Source organism: Lepidochelys kempii, chromosome 13 (assembly GCF_965140265.1).
Source record: "Lepidochelys kempii isolate rLepKem1 chromosome 13, rLepKem1.hap2, whole genome shotgun sequence".
NCBI classification, from domain to species: domain Eukaryota; kingdom Metazoa; phylum Chordata; order Testudines; family Cheloniidae; genus Lepidochelys; species Lepidochelys kempii.
The window spans coordinates 31,976,550-31,994,268 of record NC_133268.1 but is presented as its reverse complement, the minus strand read 5'-3'; the positions used below and the strand labels follow the sequence as shown (position 1 = coordinate 31,994,268).

The 17,719-nt window shown below is 49.3% G+C and overlaps 1 protein-coding gene across 3 annotated transcripts in view; it reads left to right on the top strand.

The window, feature by feature from the left end:
* The first annotated feature begins 282 nt into the window (after window positions 1-282).
* Window positions 283-17,719, top strand: part of ERGIC3 (ERGIC and golgi 3) — a 56,929-nt gene continuing 39,492 nt past the window's right edge. For 2 of the 3 annotated variants that reach the window (XM_073310056.1, XM_073310055.1), the window contains exons 1-7: window positions 283-443; window positions 9,430-9,500; window positions 11,077-11,164; window positions 12,739-12,858; window positions 14,213-14,306; window positions 15,725-15,890; window positions 17,161-17,218. In XM_073310056.1, coding sequence (XP_073166157.1) covers window positions 356-443; window positions 9,430-9,500; window positions 11,077-11,164; window positions 12,739-12,858; window positions 14,213-14,306; window positions 15,725-15,890; window positions 17,161-17,218 — 685 coding nt within the window. In that variant the 5' untranslated portion in view covers window positions 283-355. Of the gene's footprint in view, window positions 444-9,429; window positions 9,501-11,076; window positions 11,169-12,738; window positions 12,859-14,212; window positions 14,307-15,724; window positions 15,891-17,160; window positions 17,219-17,719 lie in introns of those variants that run through there. The other variant, XM_073310057.1, reaches the window with a different exon arrangement.

Sequence of the window (17,719 nt, the reverse complement as noted above, 5' to 3'; positions counted from 1 at the left end):
CACATCCCTCTGTCACCCCACGTCACCCCCACCGACAGCGTCACCAAACGCCCCTTGTCACCCCAACACCTCCACATCCCTCTGTCGCCCCACGTCACCCCCACCGACAGTGTCACCAAACGCCCCATGTCACCTGATGACCCCCCCCCCCCGGCGATACCCGCATGCGCCCAACACCGCCAGGTCAGCGCGCGCGCGCACGCGCGGCCCCGGCTCCCCACGTCACTCCGCCCCGCCCCGCCCCAGCCCCGCGCGGGCTCCCAGGCCGCCCTGCGGCGGGGGCGGGGCACAGAGCCGAGTGCTCCGCCCCGCAGGCGGGGCCGGCGCCGGACGCGGGGTCGCCGCCGCCGCCGCCATGGACTCGCTGTGGAGGCTGAAGCGGTTCGATGCGTTTCCCAAGACGTTGGAGGATTTTCGGGTCAAGACCTGCGGGGGCGCGCTCGGTGAGGGGCGGGGGCGCGCTCGGTGAGGGGCGGGGGGGCGCGCGGGCGCGGGGGGGGGCGGCGGGGCCGGCGCCGAGACCAGCCCTCGCCGGGGGGCCGCCAGCTGGTGCCCGCCCTCAGCCGCGGGCGGGCGGGGAGGCTTTCCCGCCCCCGCCGCCTCTGCATCGATCCGCCTCCTCAGCGGGGCTCTCACCTCCGCCGGGAGCCGGCGGGCTGGCTGCAAACGCCGCCTGATTTCCCCCATTTCCCCCGCCGACAGACGCCCCCCTTCCCTTCACCCCACCGCGCGGCGGCCCAGGCTGAAAACCCCTGGCAGCCCGATCGCTGTGGGAGAAAAACTACCCCCCGCGAGGTTCTTGCCCTCCTCCGGGGGCCGACAGCCCCAGCCTGGGCCCCTCCCGCTAAGGCTGAGGAATAGGTCGTTTCGAGTCCAGCTACTTCCTTCTCTCTTCCTCCCTGAGAGTCTTTCACCTCCATCGTCACTCAGGTGAACTTCCCCGTGCGCAGGGGAAAGCTGTCCGCCAGCCCACGGCAGCCCCTCGCTGCCAGAGCTGGAATAAAGGGCCTGTGCTCGTGTAAAAAGAAGAGAAGAGCCACCTCCCTGCCTGCATGGTGAGAACCATCCACACCACTCCAAACAAACGGTCCCAAGGCGCTGCTCCTCCTCCCTCCTAGAGCAGGACCCAGCCCTCCACCCAGAAACACAACAGCCCCAGCCTCCCCTCCTCCTCCGTCTGTCCTCGAGCAGGACCCAGCCCTCCACCCAGAAACACAACAGCCCCAGCCTCCCCTCCTCCTCCGTCTGTCCTCGAGCAGGACCCAGCCCTCCACCCAGAAACACAACAGCCCCAGCCTCCCCTCCTCCTCCGTCTGTCCTCGAGCAGGATCCAGCCCTCCACCCAGAAACACAACAGCCCCAGCCTCCCCTCCTCCTCCGTCTGTCCTCGAGCAGGACCCAGCCCTCCACCCAGAAACACAACAGCCCCAGCCTCCCCTCCTCCTCCGTCTGTCCTCGAGCAGGACCCAGCCCTCCACCCAGAAACACAACAGCCCCAGCCTCCCCTCCTCCTCCGTCTGTCCTCGAGCAGGATCCAGCCCTCCACCCAGAAACACAACAGCCCCAGCCTCCCCTCCTCCTCCGTCTGTCCTCGAGCAGGATCCAGCCCTCCACCCAGAAACACAACAGCCCCAGCCTCCCCTCCTCCTCCGTCTGTCCTCGAGCAGGATCCAGCCCTCCACCCAGAAACACAACAGCCCCAGCCTCCCCTCCTCCTCCGTCTGTCCTCGAGCAGGATCCAGCCCTCCACCCAGAAACACAACAGCCCCAGCCTCCCCTCCTCCTCCGTCTGTCCTCGAGCAGGATCCAGCCCTCCACCCAGAAACACAACAGCCCCAGCCTCCCCTCCTCCTCCGTCTGTCCTCGAGCAGGATCCAGCCCTCCACCCAGAAACACAACAGCCCCAGCCTCCCCATCCCTGTCATCACTTACAAAGCAGAACATCCCTCCCTGACATAGGGCAGATAGTGTCTGATCATCCCAAAGCCAGACTGATGTTTCCAGCTGGAGTTTGTGGGCCAGAGGTGGTAACAAATGGGCCAGGACTGGCATATATTCCCTCACTCTATTGTTCACACACACCTTCCTTCAGATTGTCTCCCTGCTTCCTTTTCCCATTTTCCTCTTTTCCTCTTGTTCCTTCTTCCATCCCTGCTTTGAGGAGTAACCTGACCAGTACCAGCACAGCCAGCAACAGCAGTGAGGGATGGGGTAGGGTGGAGGCTGTTCAGTCTCCATTCAGGCCCCAGAACCTGGCCTGGATCCTGTTTTGCAGTGACAGAGAAGAGGCTGCATCCTCTTTTAACTGTGAAGGTGGCCAGTGGGCATAATGTTTGACTCCTCACCTCAGATTTAAAACTTCAAATAAAGCGTTTATCTCCCTTCTGTCTGTATCATCCTTCCAGGCAAGGCTCAGTAAACTCTTGTTCTTTTGTTAGTTGTGTTATTTTGGGAGTTTTAGGCATAATGAGATGCTGGGAGTCCCACAGGCATGCTTAAACATCTTATCTATTTGAACTAAGTAAGTCATAAGAGACTGCATTTTGCTGTAAGAAAGACCTGTATAGGAGAGCCAAGTATTCATATGTAAGGCTTCTGTAGTGCAGAATTTTGGAGCAAACTAGTGATCCAGCCGATCGAGTAGCCTGTTCCTACAGAGGCTGGTACAAACTAGTTCAGAGAAAAGAACAAGAAACCTCCCAATGGGCCACTATGGAATAACCATGATATAGGGAAGCTACTGCCTAGTTCTGCCAGTTGTTGGCTGGTGCTCTAAAGCAGGAGGGTTTGCTTATGCAAATATATATGTTTACATAATAGAGGTAAAACTGCCCCATTAAAAGAATATTAAAGTGGTAAAGTCAAGCCCTACAAAATTAGGAAATATCAGAATTAAGGTTACCATGGAACCTTAATCCTCCTCCCTCTGCCAATGGTGTGTGTCGTGATACAGTCTTTAATTACATGATCCCATACTATTTTTTCCACAGGACCCTTGCCTCATTCAGGGAATAGATAGTGTCATGGAGCCACAAGATCAGTGCTACACCCCCAGGTTTGGAACAGTCTCTTGGAGGAACCCCTTTGATGTGCCAGACCCCCGAGGGGTCTCACTCTTCCCTCAGGGTAGGACACCTGGCCTCACTGCCTCCTAAGATTGAACCTCTGTGAGCTCTGTTCAGCGAGTCCAACCGAGACGGACTCCTGGGAGAGACTTGTCCGTTCTGCAGGGATTAATGCACCTCACCAAGTATTCAGAGGGACACTCAAACAGTGTTTCAAACCAGTTGGATTTATTAGTCCCCTGGCACACAGCATGGATTAGCACACAGCATTAGGTTAGCACAGAGAAGTGAAGCTTAGCACAGCCAGTCTGCTCAGCCCAGAGCCCCAGCCATGCTGTAGTGAACCCTATTTTCAGGCTCTGTCTCTCTCTCAGTTTGACCCTCTGTGTCAGTTCCCAGGTGAGAGAATTCCCAGCTTCCTCTAGAAGCTCCACTGCGTACCTTCCAGTCCTTTGTTCTTAAGTTGGGCTCTCTGCCCAACTTCCCTGCTGAGAGGCCTTACCTCCTGCTTCTCTTGCTTTCCTCAAGCAGGTCTTGCAGGAGGGTGCTCCTGACTCGCCTCTGGAACTCGTTTTGATCCTGCCCTGTGAACCTCCCTGGCTGCCCCTGACAAGCCACCTGAGTTGCCTGAACAACATCCAGCCAGTCCACCTCTGAACTGCACCCAGGGAACATGTGAAGTGCAAGCATGTACACCATCCACTTCCTTGCCCTTATGTCCCACCCTAACACTAAATGGTGGGACCTGTTGCCACCTAAGGAAGGTGGGCCGGTCTGTACTCTACTCTGCTTCCACAATCCACCAGCAATATTAGTTGGCAGCTCCTCCATGGAGCTGTGAGCATGGGCGTGTTCCTGTCCATTCTGTGGTGAAAGGGAGAACCTGGTTCACATCTGTGTAGAGTGCATCAGGTTGCAGCCCGTCTTCTAGCTCCCCCAGAAACTTATTGAGGTCTAGGTGCACTTTTCCCCATACTTCCTAATTCTTGCACACCCCATCCATGATCCTACAAAGTTTCAGGACCTCCTTGTCAACCTCCTCTTGGCACTGCACAACATAGCCATCCATCACTCCAGGAGGAAGAAGCTGGATGGGGGTACTCTGTGACTATGGGGCCTATTTCTGGTCCCTTGTCTGATCATGTCTCAAGGTAGAGTTCCTCCAAGCAGTATCCACAGACTCTTTAGATGTCTTTGAGGAGGGTTCTCTGCTCAATGTCCCCTTCTGGTTCCTTGACTATTAATCTTTGACCTCGCTCCCATTTTCTCCTTTGTTGTCCCCTATACTCGCAGCTTGGGCGTAGCGGTTCCTCCCCCTTAGCTGAGGAGGCTGACCTTTAGTTTTGTGTGGGCCTAGATCTGCCTGTCCTGGTACCCACAAATAGAACATGCCTTCCAGCAGGGATCCTATAGGCAACAACATCCTTTGCTACACAACCCTGATTTGTCCCCAGAGCACCATCTCTCAGTTCTAGAATTAACTGCATCTCTGCCCCCTCTGTGGTCTCCTCAAGGGGCATCCCTTTAGGTCTCAGGCCTCCAGTCCTCACCTTTCTCTGGGCAGGGACCTGCATCCCTGTCCCTTCAGATCAAGGATTGCAGTCCTCCTTCAATTCGCTGTGATTATCACAGCAGATCTGACCTTTGTCCAACACCCCTCGGCCGGGGACTATGCCACAGTTGTCAGTGACCAGATAGTTTCCACAAACCACAATACACTTATTTAGGACAAAAGCATTACAGAGAAAACATAATAAAGCAATAAACAGTCTCCATTGCATGCTGGTTTACTGGGCCATCTTCTGACACAGAGACTCTGGCAGGTTCCAGTCCTTCACACCCTTCCAGCAGGGTTTTGTCCTCTTGGTTATAGTTTCATGTCAATTCTTGGATCAGAGGAACCTCAGCCAGTTCCCAGTTGATAGCTGCAGCAGTTGATAGCTGCTTTCAATTACCTGAAGGGGGGTTCCAAAGAGGATGGATCTAGACTGTTCTCAGTGGTAGCTGAAGACAGAACAAGGAGTAATGGTCTCAAGTTGCAGTGGGGGAGGTTTAGATTGGATATTAGGAAAAACTTTTTCACTAAGAGGGTGGTGAAACACTGGAATGCGTTACCTAGGGAGGTGGTAGAATCTCCTTCCTTAGAGGTTTTTAAGGTCAGGCTTGACAAAGCCCTGGCTGGGATGATTTAACTGGGAATTGGTCCTGCTTCGAGCAGGGGGTTGGACTAGATGACCTTCTGGGGTCCCTTCCAACCCTGATATTCTATGATTCTATGATCCTTCTGGCCACAAGCTCTTTCTTTGTCTTGTGGATCTCTTAAATCAGGGTTGAACCAGTCTGTGTACCTTCCAAAGATTAGTACTTCTCTGGAGTTGTTTACCTGTCCCAGGATTTGCAGTAATTACCCTCATTGATTTAAGATGTTGGGGTAAACTCGGTAACCTTCTGCAATGGGTTGGAATAATGTCTATAGCTCACAAAGTTACATATCACATTTGTAGATCGTTAAATCCACAGCTGACTGCAAAGAATTACAAAAGGATCTCACAAAATTGGGTGACTGGGCAACAAAATGGCAAATTAAATTCAGTGTTGATAAATGCAAAGTTATGCACATTGGAAAACATAATTCCCAACTATACATACAAAATGGTGGGATCTAAATTAGCTGTTACCACTCAAGAAAGAGATCTTGGAGTCACTGTGGATAGTTCTCTGAAAATATGTGCTCAGTGTGCACTGACAGTCAAAAAAGCTAACAATGTTAGGAACTGTTAGGAAAGGGACAGAAAATATCATAATGGCACTATATAAATCCATGGTATGCCCACATCTTGAATACTGTGTGCAGTTCTGGTCACCCCATCTCAAAAAAGATACATTTGAATTGTAAGAAGTACAGTGAAGGGCCACAAAATGACTAGGGGTATGGAACAGCTTCCATGTGAGGAGAGATTAAAAAGACTGGGACTACTCATGTTAGAAAAGAGACGTTTAAGGGGAATATGATAAATGTCTATAAAATCATGAATGGTGTGGAGAAAGTTAATAAGCAAATGTTATTTGCCCCCTTCACATAACACAGGAACCGGGGGTCACCCTTTGAAATTAACAGGCAGCAGGTTTAAAACAAATAAAAGGAAGTATTTCTTCACACAACACGTAGTCAACCTGTGGAACTCGTTACAAGAGGATGTTGTGATGGCCAAGACTGTAACAGGGTTAAAAAAAGAACTAGATAAATTCGTGGAGGATAGGTCCATCAATGGCTATTAGGGGACTGATTAGGGATTTAATCCCATGCTGTGGGTATCTCTAAACCTCTGACTGCCAGAAGGTGGGACTGGATGACACTGAATAATTGTCCTGTTCTGTTCTTTCCCTCTGAAGTACCCGGCCCTGGTCACTGTTGGAAGACAGGATGCTGGGCTGTATGGATCATTAGTCAGATCCTGTATGGCCATTTTTATGTTAAAAGTTTGACTAATCCCATGGCATAGGATATCCATGATTCCAAAGTCTTGCATCTGTCACACCAACCATCTTGTGCAATGAATGAGGCAGGGTTTCTGTGGAAAGAATAGTATGTGATCATGTAACTAAAGACGGCATAATAATGCAGACACACTGGTGATGGGGGTGAATTAAGGTTGCAAGGAGAACTTTAACTCGTGTGTGTCCTTGCATACTTGACTTTGAAACTTCAATGTTCTTTGCAACAAAAATAAATGACTTTAAATTTCCTATTTTTAAAAAACAAAACAAACGCTGAAAAACAGACATTTCATCATGTGGAACCATACTCAACCCCAGCTTGTGCTGTCAGAAGGATTACGATCTTTAGATCCACAACACAGACCTTCACCACTTGAGTTAATGGAGTAACTGGTAGCAATGGTGGGCTTTGTTAGCCTCTATGTCATCCTGGAGCCTGCACCCCCAGTTAGGGCCCTCACACCCCCCCCAACCCCTTGCCCCAGTGAAAGTGAGTGAGGGTGGGGGAGAGTGAGCCACCAAGGGAGGGGGAATATAGTGAGTGGGGGGGGCTAGACCTTGTGAAGGGGCAGGGCTAGGACGTTCTGATTTGTGCGATTAGAAAGTTGGCACCCTACTTGGGAATGGTGGCTGTGATCTTCCCAGCCTTGTGGGTACATGGCTTCTCTTCCTTCGTGTGAAGGAGCCATTTCCTCCTACCCTGGTGGTGCTACTGCAGTCTTCTCCAGCTGGATTGGTTCCTCAGCCTTGGAGGTCTCCATATGCATGTTTTCAAGGAATTGCTTGTGTCCAGAGATGCATCTCAGCCTAGCCACCTCCTCCTGTAGCTCTCCCACCTGTATCTTGAGAGATTCTACTAGAAGGCATCTCTCACATTGTCTGGTCTCCCCAGCCTGGCTTTCTATGACAGGAAAACGTAGGCCACAGTGTCCGCAAATCCACACCAAGGCCCGGGTAGAGGCACCATGGTTGGGTTCAGGTGCAGGTGGAAGAGCCAGGAGCAGTGTTGGCACTGGCGATGCGACCTTTCCAAATTATGGTGATTGTATTCTTTCTCCCTCCAAACTCCCTCTCAAGCTTGCCTGTTTGCTGCCCCCTTTTCGCTAGCTGGATTTGGTTCCAGGTTCTTGGACGGGAATGTGCTGTGCTGGTTATAGACTCCTCTGCCCCTGTGTGCCTAGCCTGTCCTCGTCTCCCTCTTCTTCTGACCTCCTCCCCTTTAGCACTTATCCATCCCCCCCATCTTCCTGCTCCTATCCAATCCCCTCAGAGGTTTCTGCCCCCTCCCCAGCTGCTGTCCAACCTCTCTCTACACGCACGTCCTGCACTATATATTCTCTCATATCCCTGCCCTTCTCTCCCCCGTGCTTCTACTCTGCTCCCTATCCTTCCAGTTTCTCAATCCTCAACTTCCAAGGAGGCAGCTTCCTCTTTCTTCAGGCTGACTGGGCTCCAGGTGGGAGAACATCAATTTGAGAGCACAGAAGAGGGTCTGTACTTGCTCTCACTTCTAGTGCCCTGTGCCACCGTGACCTCTGGCAGCCAGGAGTAAATATTGCAGGGAAATTCCACTCCGCTGCTGTAGCATGGGACTGGAGCATGCTCAGTTGCTCTGTGGGAATGGCACATTCAATGTGGTCAGCACATCAGAGCTGTGAGGGGATAGAGCATGCTCAGTGCAGATGGAATCTTTGGATAGTTTAGTTGTCAAACTCTAACAAGTCTCTACTGAGCATGCACAGACAGATTTTTCAGAGGCTTATAGCTTGGCCAAATTTGGCTGAATTTTCATGGGGATGTCAGAAGGCACCTCTCTGACCCAAGGGAGACCCCAAATTCCAAGTCTCTTTTCCAAAGCATAGAGTCTCTACTGTGTCTCAACAAAATGGTTGTAAGATTTTTTTAGCTTGGGCGGAATAATATATTTTCCCTAATTTCATCCCAGAAAGGGCTGAACTCTTTTAGCTGAAACTTTCCAAAACAAATTCAGCCTAAGGCAGACACCAAGCATGGAAATGTTTTATCCTGAATGGTTAAAGTTATAAGCAACTGAAAACAGAGTCTTCTAATGGGAAGTGTCAGTCAGCCTGAAATATAGGCAGTGCTACCAGCTCCACTTATATAATATTTATAATTTATTTTTAATATATTTTGAAGGCCAAGACCATAACAGCGTTCAAAAAGAACTTGATACGTTCATGGAGGATATGTCCATCAATGGCTATTAGCCAGGATGGGCAGGGATCGTGTCCCGAGCCTCTGTTTGCCAGAAGTTGCTAATGGGTGACAGGAGTTGGATCACTTGCTGATTACCTGTTCTGTTCATTCCCTCTGAAGCACCTGGCATTGGCCACTGTCAGAAGACAGGATACTGATGGACCTTTGGTCTGACCTACTATGACTGTTCTTATGTTCTTTTTAATCATAACTATGGTGACTGTGGATGCTCTCATTATCCAAATAAAGGTCTAATTGTGGTCTGGCTGGGGCTGCAGTCACACTAGAAAGCATCTCTTCTATGTGAAATGTTTCCTTTGGTGTCTGGGAGAAGAGGACTATGCCCAAATGGATGAAAACAGCTCCTGTCTTGGTACTCTGTACTGGTTCACTCTCCTCTTTAATAACTTTGAAATGCAGGGATTTGCTTTGTGGCCTAGCCTTCAAGGTCTACTGTCTAAATGACATTTGTGTTGGGCTATTAGCATGTGTTTTTTACAGAGCACATGGGGGGAGGATAGCGATTTTCGTGAGGAGCTTACTGGTTTCTTCTCACCTACTGTAATGCCAGCTGCTTTCTTCACTGGAGTCGGGCAGCGGATTAGTGAGTCCACAGCTCGTGGTAATGTTTGTCATTCTTCATTTGCAGTGACAGTAATCAGTGGACTTATCATGCTCCTGCTTTTCTTCTCGGAGCTGCAGTACTACCTCACAAAGGAAGTAAGTAGAGCTTTGTATTGCTGTCTTTTTTGGGTTTATGTTTTCCCTGTGCTGTCCTACTGGAGCCCTGGGAAGCAGATAGGGCCACATGTTCAACCAAGGTTCACCGTTTGTCAACAGCTGAGCCAGGCTCCCGAGTTTTGCAAGGCACAGGACCATTCTGTAGCTACACATTATCTCGCCTTTTCCATGGTGTGACGGGGTTTTCATACTCCGCATTAGGCAGGAAAGGGTTAATCCCACACACTGAGCAGAGGAAGTCCTGCCCCGCAGACCATGCTCATCATACTCCAGCTGCTGTGCTAGTACAAAGGAGAGCAGCCCAGCTCAGTAAGGAGGAAGGACACTTGGTGGAGGCTCCAGCCCAGGAGCCGTTACAGCCCTTGTCTGTGGGAGCAGAGATCCTGCGGCCCAGACCGGAGGCTTGTGGCCTACAGCTGATTGGCTGGAGTCGAAATCCAAGGGAGTTACCTGTGACGAGGAGCCCAGAGACCCTGATGTCATATAGACCTCAGCTTCAGGAAGCCCAGTAGGAAGTGACCCAGGGAGGTGGGGTAAGTGGTATCTTCCACCCATGGAAAGTCAGCATGTTGTGGCTGGATTTCCCCGCTGACCCAGTGGTGGACCACTCTGCCTGTTAGGGCTCTGAGTCAGAACCCAGTGGAGTCGGGTGGGCCTGGGTCCCCCCACCCTAGCTGCTCCTCCTTTGGTGATGGCCCCTGGGTTTGGCCACTAGGCCACACTGCCCTGCACTCAAGGGCTGCTGTACTGACTCTGGCCACTAGGCCACGCCGCCCTGTGTTCGTGGGTGGCCTTATTGTCTCCGGTCATTAGGCTGCGCAGCCCAGGTGGCTCAGAGGGCTGCCTCGTTGCTATGATGGTGGCTAGAATTTAATACTCATTCCTGTCCCACAGAGGCAGCGGTTTGCAGTGCTTGGTCTAGTTCTGTTGTGAAATAGGGAAGGAAGTAGGATCAGTGACTTGCACTAAGACTTTGAGTGAATTGCTGTTCCTGCTCTCTTCCTCTTTCCTCCTGCGTATCTCAAAGAAGATGGGCACTGGCCCTGCAGGGAGCCTCTTTCCCCTCCTGGTCACCCTAGCATTAGCTTCCTGTGCCTCCGATTGGGCTTTCGGTACCAGTCAACTCCACTAAGGCCTGGATCCCCTTTCTGGAGAAGGCATCAGAAGTCATACTGGGCTGCTGATTCCTCCAGCATCTGCAGTGAATGGAGCACTCTCCTATGTCACCAGTAGGAGATAGCCACCAGTTTCCCGCTTGCAGACTCAATAGTGGGGAAGAAATTGCAAAAAGAAAATATTTTAAATTGTTTTTATTTAATTTAAATCCCCAAATTATCACTTTGCTGGCTAGGAGCGTCACACATCGTAAAAGCACAGCCAGGTTTGGAAGCCGCTTCAACTGCTTTGTCACAGCATTCTGGAAGGTGCCAGCTTGTGCACCCCATGTGGAGGAGGCCTTTGAAAGCATGGTGGCATAGCACCTGGGGAGAAGGCAAGGGAAAAGGCCTTGCTATGTGCTTCCAGGTGGAATGAGACTTTTGTTTTTTGTTCCTAGGTTCATCCTGAACTGTACGTTGACAAATCGAGAGGAGACAAATTGAAGATTAATATAGATGTTGTCTTTCCGCATATGCCTTGTGCTTGTAAGTAAGTCTTCTAAAGAGTTGGGAAGAAGGCAGCATTCACGCTCTGCTGGAGGTTGGGAACACTGGTCAGTCAGTGCACGCATTATTTCGATTTGCTATCAGCTGCTTGTCTTGTCAGCAGTAAGGAATTACATTCCCCTGTAGTTAGAACAGGGAATTCAGTCAGGACTTCTGGGTTCTGTTCCCAGCATTGTCATTTGACTCAGTAGGACTCTGGTCCAGTTGCTTCATTTCTCTGAGTGTGTTTCCTAATTTGTGCAATGAGGATAAAGCTCTTTATCCACTTCTGTAAAGTACTTTGAGACCTGCGTGTGAAGAAGAAGAGCCTGTATGAAAGGAGTATAATACTGCTCCCATGGGCTTGTCCCAATTGCTGTTCATTTTTGTAATGTGCAGAGCCTATTATGGAAGACACTGTAGAGTAGCTCTTGGGACCAGCTACTGTTTTTTTACTCTTATGTTTAAATTCTGAACATGTACATTAATGTCATGTGGAACTAAATCAGTTATGTTACTGATGTCATGTGACACATTTTTCACTCTGTAATAACTTCTTCCAAAATATTTCTATTGAGCTGAATACTTCTTAGCTGAATTGTGAGGTTTGTTGCAACTAAATCCATTCAGCTATTTGTGCTGTTTTTGAGGGGAGAATATTTTTATATGTAAAATTTTTCAGACTCTTGGTCACAGGTAGCTAAGGTATGAACACTGGAGCTTCACATTTCCTCTGAGGAATAGGGATTTGGTAATTTAACTGCAAAGTGAAAGTGATTAAAAATCCCACTACCCAAGTGTACACTGCAATTTCTATTTTGTTTTTAGTAAGGTGGGCAGTTCTTTGTGCTCTGTCTCAGATCAACCCATTGAAATGTAGTTGCAAAAGATACTATCACCCTAGGGAGGAGTCTTCCCCTACTCCAATCTCAGACTACACACACACACACTCACTCACTCACTCACATGGAGTGGAGAGTCCAGCAGGTCTGGCAGCTCCTTTCCCTGGGAAGACATTGACATTGTGTCCCCAAGTAACAGGCAAGCCCCCCAAGTGACACACTAGGGCCCAGCAAAGACTATCTGATACCCTTTGGTGAAAGGTAATGGGAAAGGGGCCACAGGAGAGAGTGGCTGGGACTGGAATGGTGGGGGAGTTCTCCAAATGGATTCAAGCTTGACCAGCAGGTTGAGGTATCTGCAAAGGGTTGGGCAGCTTATTTAGCCTGAGTTTATCTGCCCAGATGAAAATATGACTTATATTAAAGCTAGCTGAAGAGGATCCCTCTTGGACAGCAGCCCAAGAGCCTTGTTTGCAGGAGAGATTGAAATGCAGGGGTGCAGTTTTGAGTCAACTTGAGGTTCTCAGCCACCACAATGCAGCCTCTTATGCCAGTCCCCTTCCACTTCTTGATTTTTTTCCTAATCTGCAGATGAACTCTTCATCCTAGATTTCTGCCTTGGTGATCTCCCCCTTGTTAATAGGCTCGTGGTTTCTCACTGGCTTGCTGCTTCCATAAGCCATCTCGGATCACAAAGAACCTTCCTTAATTCACCTTGTTTCCTGGTCTTAGATTTGAGCATTGATGCCATGGATGTGGCAGGAGAGCAGCAGCTAGATGTGGAGCACAATCTCTTTAAACAACGTTTGGATAAAGATGGCAACCCTGTGACCCCCGAGGCCGAGAGACACGGTAGTACAATGTCCTGCCGCCTTCCTCTGTTGGATGCTCTAATGGACTGACTGCCAACGGTCTTCCTCTGTTGCCTTTCATAGGGAATCCCTGGGACTGAAGTGGCAGCCGAAGGGTATTTGAACTCTGAGCAGAGAGTTGACAGCTGTGTAATGCTGCTGTCTCAAGCGCAGTGGTGTGGGATGTGCATGAGGGTTTGCAGAGATGGGTGCTCTTCAAGGGTCTGCCCTGCCCTGAGGCTATGACTGAGCCTGGTTTAAGAGTGTCTGTCGCCCTATGCCATTTATTTTCTCCTTTTTTTGTTCTTTGGGATTTCATGGGGCCTGGTCCTTGCATTGCTGGAATACATTAGAGGCTGCCCTCAGCTCTGGAGCTGACACATCTGCACAGAAGCTGTGAGCTACTTAGACTGCCTACACTAGTCTCTTTCCTCAAAAATGTATTCCCTTTGCGAACATTAGTACAGGGAGCACTGGTGTGGACAAGATGCTGGTGGGCTTCGACTATCATGCCCCTACTCTGCTCAGAGCAAATCCAGATGACATGGTGGCGTTCTGTCTGTACGGGAATTCACACTTTTGGTACTGTCAGTGGAGCTGCACTGAAGTTAGCAGTGGTGGGGAATCTTAGGGATGAAAAGGCTAATGTGGGTGTGGGCCCAGTGCTTTAAGGTAAATGCAGCGGGGAGGAATGATGTCTGCATCTCTTGACCAGCACTAGAAGGGCACAGAGCTCATCCATGTTCTTGATCCACACTGACTGTCACACTCCTGAGGGTTGGTATAACTTGTTACAACCTACTGGATGGTCACCAGTGTGCTGCATTGGATCCAACTTCTGGATCCCACATGCTTCCAAGACAACTTGATCCGAGCAGTGTCCACATCATGTTTCTAGTTCTGGTCTCCTGGGGACTCCCACAGTACAGACTTCCTGTCTGGTGCCCCTGTTTGGCATGATGGGACTCTGCAGTCCAACTGCCTTTGGCCCCGAGAGCTGTGCCAAACCTCACTCCCCAGCCTCCCCAGCAGCTTGTGTATACCAGAACTCCAACTCACTGTGGACCTCTCTAGTTTATTGTTTAACTCTTCAGGGGCACATAGCAATTAAAGTAAGGGATGTGCAGGAACTTCTTATCCACATCCAGAGTTTACTGTTACAAAGCACAAGAGAGTCAGATTAAAATGTCTGGAGGGCTGGATGCAGCCCCCAGGCCGTAGTTTGCCCACCCCTGTTCTAATCCACAATGCAGAGTGTGATCATGAGTGATACAAATCACAGTTAAATTCATAAAATGACACAGAGACATATTCATAAAACTGTCACACTATTTGGAAATCTTATTTTGTTTCAGAGCTGGGCAAAGAGGAGGAGAAAGTGTTTGATCCAGATTCCTTAGATGCTGATCGCTGTGAGAGCTGTTATGGAGCAGAGTCAGAGGACATCCGGTAAATCAAGGCTTCCCTGATCTCCTTACTTAGGGAGGGCGCTGTATGCTAATCCTGATCTGACGGGAATGGGGTGTGTGCACATTCATAATCTCCAGAATTGGAGGAGAGGGGTAGAATGATACATCTGTGGTGTTCTGATCTGGGTGGGGAAGTGGGGTGCGAGTGTGTGTTTCCCGAATACCCTGAGAGGTTGAGTGGGTGAGCCCACACTTCCATAACCTCCTGGTTTGTGACAGACCCCACGTACTTCTCTATTCTCCTGATGGGAGGGTGGGGAAAAGAGTGAGTGAGTGTGTGTGTCTGTGAGTGCACGATTCTCTGGTCTCCTGATCTCAGAGAGTGAAGTGGGGGACCTGTTCCATAACTTCTCAGCAGCATTTGCCCCAGATGTTGAATGAATCCATATTGTGTGTGAGTTTTCCTTCAAGAATTCCCATATGGATCTACAGTTTTGGGGTAAGCACTTCTGGGCATGTGAGCTTGGATCATACTGGAAAGAAGTGTCCCTTGGGGCCTCTCCCCTTGGGTGGGGCTCTCAGGGTATAAAAGGAAGAGGGTCCCCCACTAGCTGTGACCACACTCAGGGCTAGTTCATCATGTTTGCCTGCAGCTCTGTGTGTGGGGCAAACTGGTGCTACATTTCTCTCCCCATCTCCTTGCATGCTCCTGCAAGAACAGATCAGAATCTGGCCCACAGAGTCTTGGATTCTTTCTTTCTCCTCCCCTGCTTTTTTTTTTCTGGGTTTAGAATTATCCATCTGGTTGCAGCCCCTGCCTGGAGATGCTCTCTCCTGGAGGATGGGGAATTCAGCCCTCCAGACTCCCCTTCTCAGCTAACAAAAATTTCCAAAGAATAAAGAAACCATAGTCCTCTGTCCAGGGTCCACTCTGGTCTCCCCCTTGATGCAGGGGAGTGAAGGGGGTTTCCTCCCCCCATCTTTGGAAGCCTTGGCCTGAGACCGGTGGACTAGTGTGGGTGCAGCTCAGGAGTGAATTGTTTCTTCATTGAGGGGAGACTCCAAGCCAGTAAGGTGAGAGGTGCATTAACAGACCTGTTTATGGGACTTCTCTGGCTGGTTAAAAAGTGATATAACCATTTTCTAAAGGGAGTCTGGTCCGTTGGGAAGATCCTCAGAGATCTATTGTGAATGCAGAGGTCCTCTGATGTCTGTCAGCTTCAGGAAGGTAGTGACTCAAAGCTGCGCAGCTAGGTGGATAGACAGCTTCAGTTCTGGGAATTTAGTCTTTCCTTGACCCAGAGACCATCTGCTGAGCAAGACTAGTAGCCCCAGTATGAAGGAGAATTTGCTTCTGTGTCCTCTGCAGCGAGATTGGCCCACATTTTGTGGTCTCTGTTCTTGATTTATGTTTGTCCTCCATTCGGGGTGAGTGAGATGGTGCCTGTGCTTTTGCAGGTGCTGTAATTCCTGTGATGATGTGAGAGAAGCATACAGGCGGCGTGGCTGGGCCTTCAAGAACCCTGACACTATAGAACAATGCAAGAGAGAAGGGTTCAGCCAGAAAATGCAGGAGCAGAAGAATGAGGGCTGCCAAGTGTATGGATTCTTAGAGGTCAACAAGGTGAGAGAGAGCTTCCCTTGAACTCTAAGCTGTGCCAGGCACCTGAAATCCCACCACTGTCAGTGACCAGGAGAGGGCAGAGGATAGGAATTCCCATCCTTCCCCCACTTTGCACAATGTCTCCACAGTTCTATGGTACTGGGACTTAGGCTCTTTGGGCATTGTTAGGTGCTCAGTGCTGAGTGCAACATAAGAACCTAAATAATACAGCAGTTAGTTTTGCAAATCGGAGAAAGAAATGCAATAAAAAGGAATGGCCTCATGTGTTTTGTTGGCTGGACCTTTCAGAAAGTCTGGGGACAGAGAGGCTGGTGGATTTTTAACCCATGGCGACTAGCTCTATATGCTGTCTAAGCAATCGCGGAAAGGCCCAGTACAGAACACACATGGCAGGGACTGGATGACTCTCCTTTTAGCTAGCCTTTGTCTACAAAGGAAGGTTGGGATGTTCAAAGGGCCCCAAGGGAATTAGGTGTCCAATTGCTATAGAAAGTGTGTGGAACTGGTGCCTAACCCCCTGAAGCCCCTTTTTAACATCCCAGGCTGAACTTTTAGTTGTCTTTATTGTTTGTTCAGTATCCCCAGAGCATCACTCTGGGAATATATGTTTCCCTTTAGGACCAACAATGTTACTCCACTTTATTTTCCTTCCTCATCTTCCTTTTCTGTTTTTCTTCCCCCTTCCTAGGGGTCTCCTCTCATCTTCCCTGCAGCAACTTTCAGTTCTACTCCTATGGACTTCACCCTTACGCCCTCCCCATTACTGTATCTGCTAAAAATGATCAGCAATGAAATAGTTAATGTTGACATTAACATATGGTCTTTCCTGATTGCACCCCAGTGAGATTAAGGTGGATGGTGAAATTCACATCTCTGAGACATTGTTTCGGGCTGGCTGCATGTGCATTGGTTATATTTTGTTCCCATTTAAAAGATTATCTTCACAAGCACAAGCAGGAAAAGTCGAAATATATATATTTTAAATGAGAACATAGATTCTGGACAATCTGTGTAGGCCCCACACGCACATCAGATCTGGTCTGTGAGCCAGGTGTCTGACATCTCTGCTCTACAAATTGCTGAAGAGTACTGATTGTTTTATTTGAAAAAGGAGGTTCTTTGGGGAGTAGCTGGTTCACTTGTGACTGTGTCAGCAGGTAAGTAACATAGGAGGGGAAAATCCACCTTTGAAAAGGGGGCAGCTAGTGTTAATGCTTCACTTTGTTATGTAGAATGGAGCCTTTTAATGAAAGATGACTGTTTCCTACAGGTAGCTGGAAACTTTCACTTTGCACCTGGAAAAAGCTTTCAGCAGTCTCATGTTCATGGTAAAGTATTTTGTTTTTTTTTTTCCTGTGGCCTTCTGACTTCCTGGCATGTCTGTGCTTTTCTCTTTGAACATTTCCCTCTGATTTCCATGTCATGAACCATGATGGATAAAGTTGTCTGAAGTAGCACTGCCAGAGTGGGGAGGAATTGGCAGAAGTGCCATGGTAGGAGAAGAGAACTATCAGGAGCAAGTGGAGAAATGTTGGGGTGGGGAAGAAGTGGGGCCAAGGAGGAGCCATGACTATATATACAACCAGCCGGTCCCATCTCATTAAGCAACCCTGTTCTGCTATAAACAGCTCTCAGTCGACGTGTTGAGTCCAAAAATGTTACATGGAGAATTTTAAAGCAATGCAAGTGATTTTTATACAGAAGTTAGGCAAGTTAGTATTTCTGGGGTAACAGAATGTTTTAATTTATGGCTTAATATATACTCTCAAGAACCTTTTAAAATAGATTTAAGATTGGAAGTATTTATGTAACTTAATAGTACGTTGCAG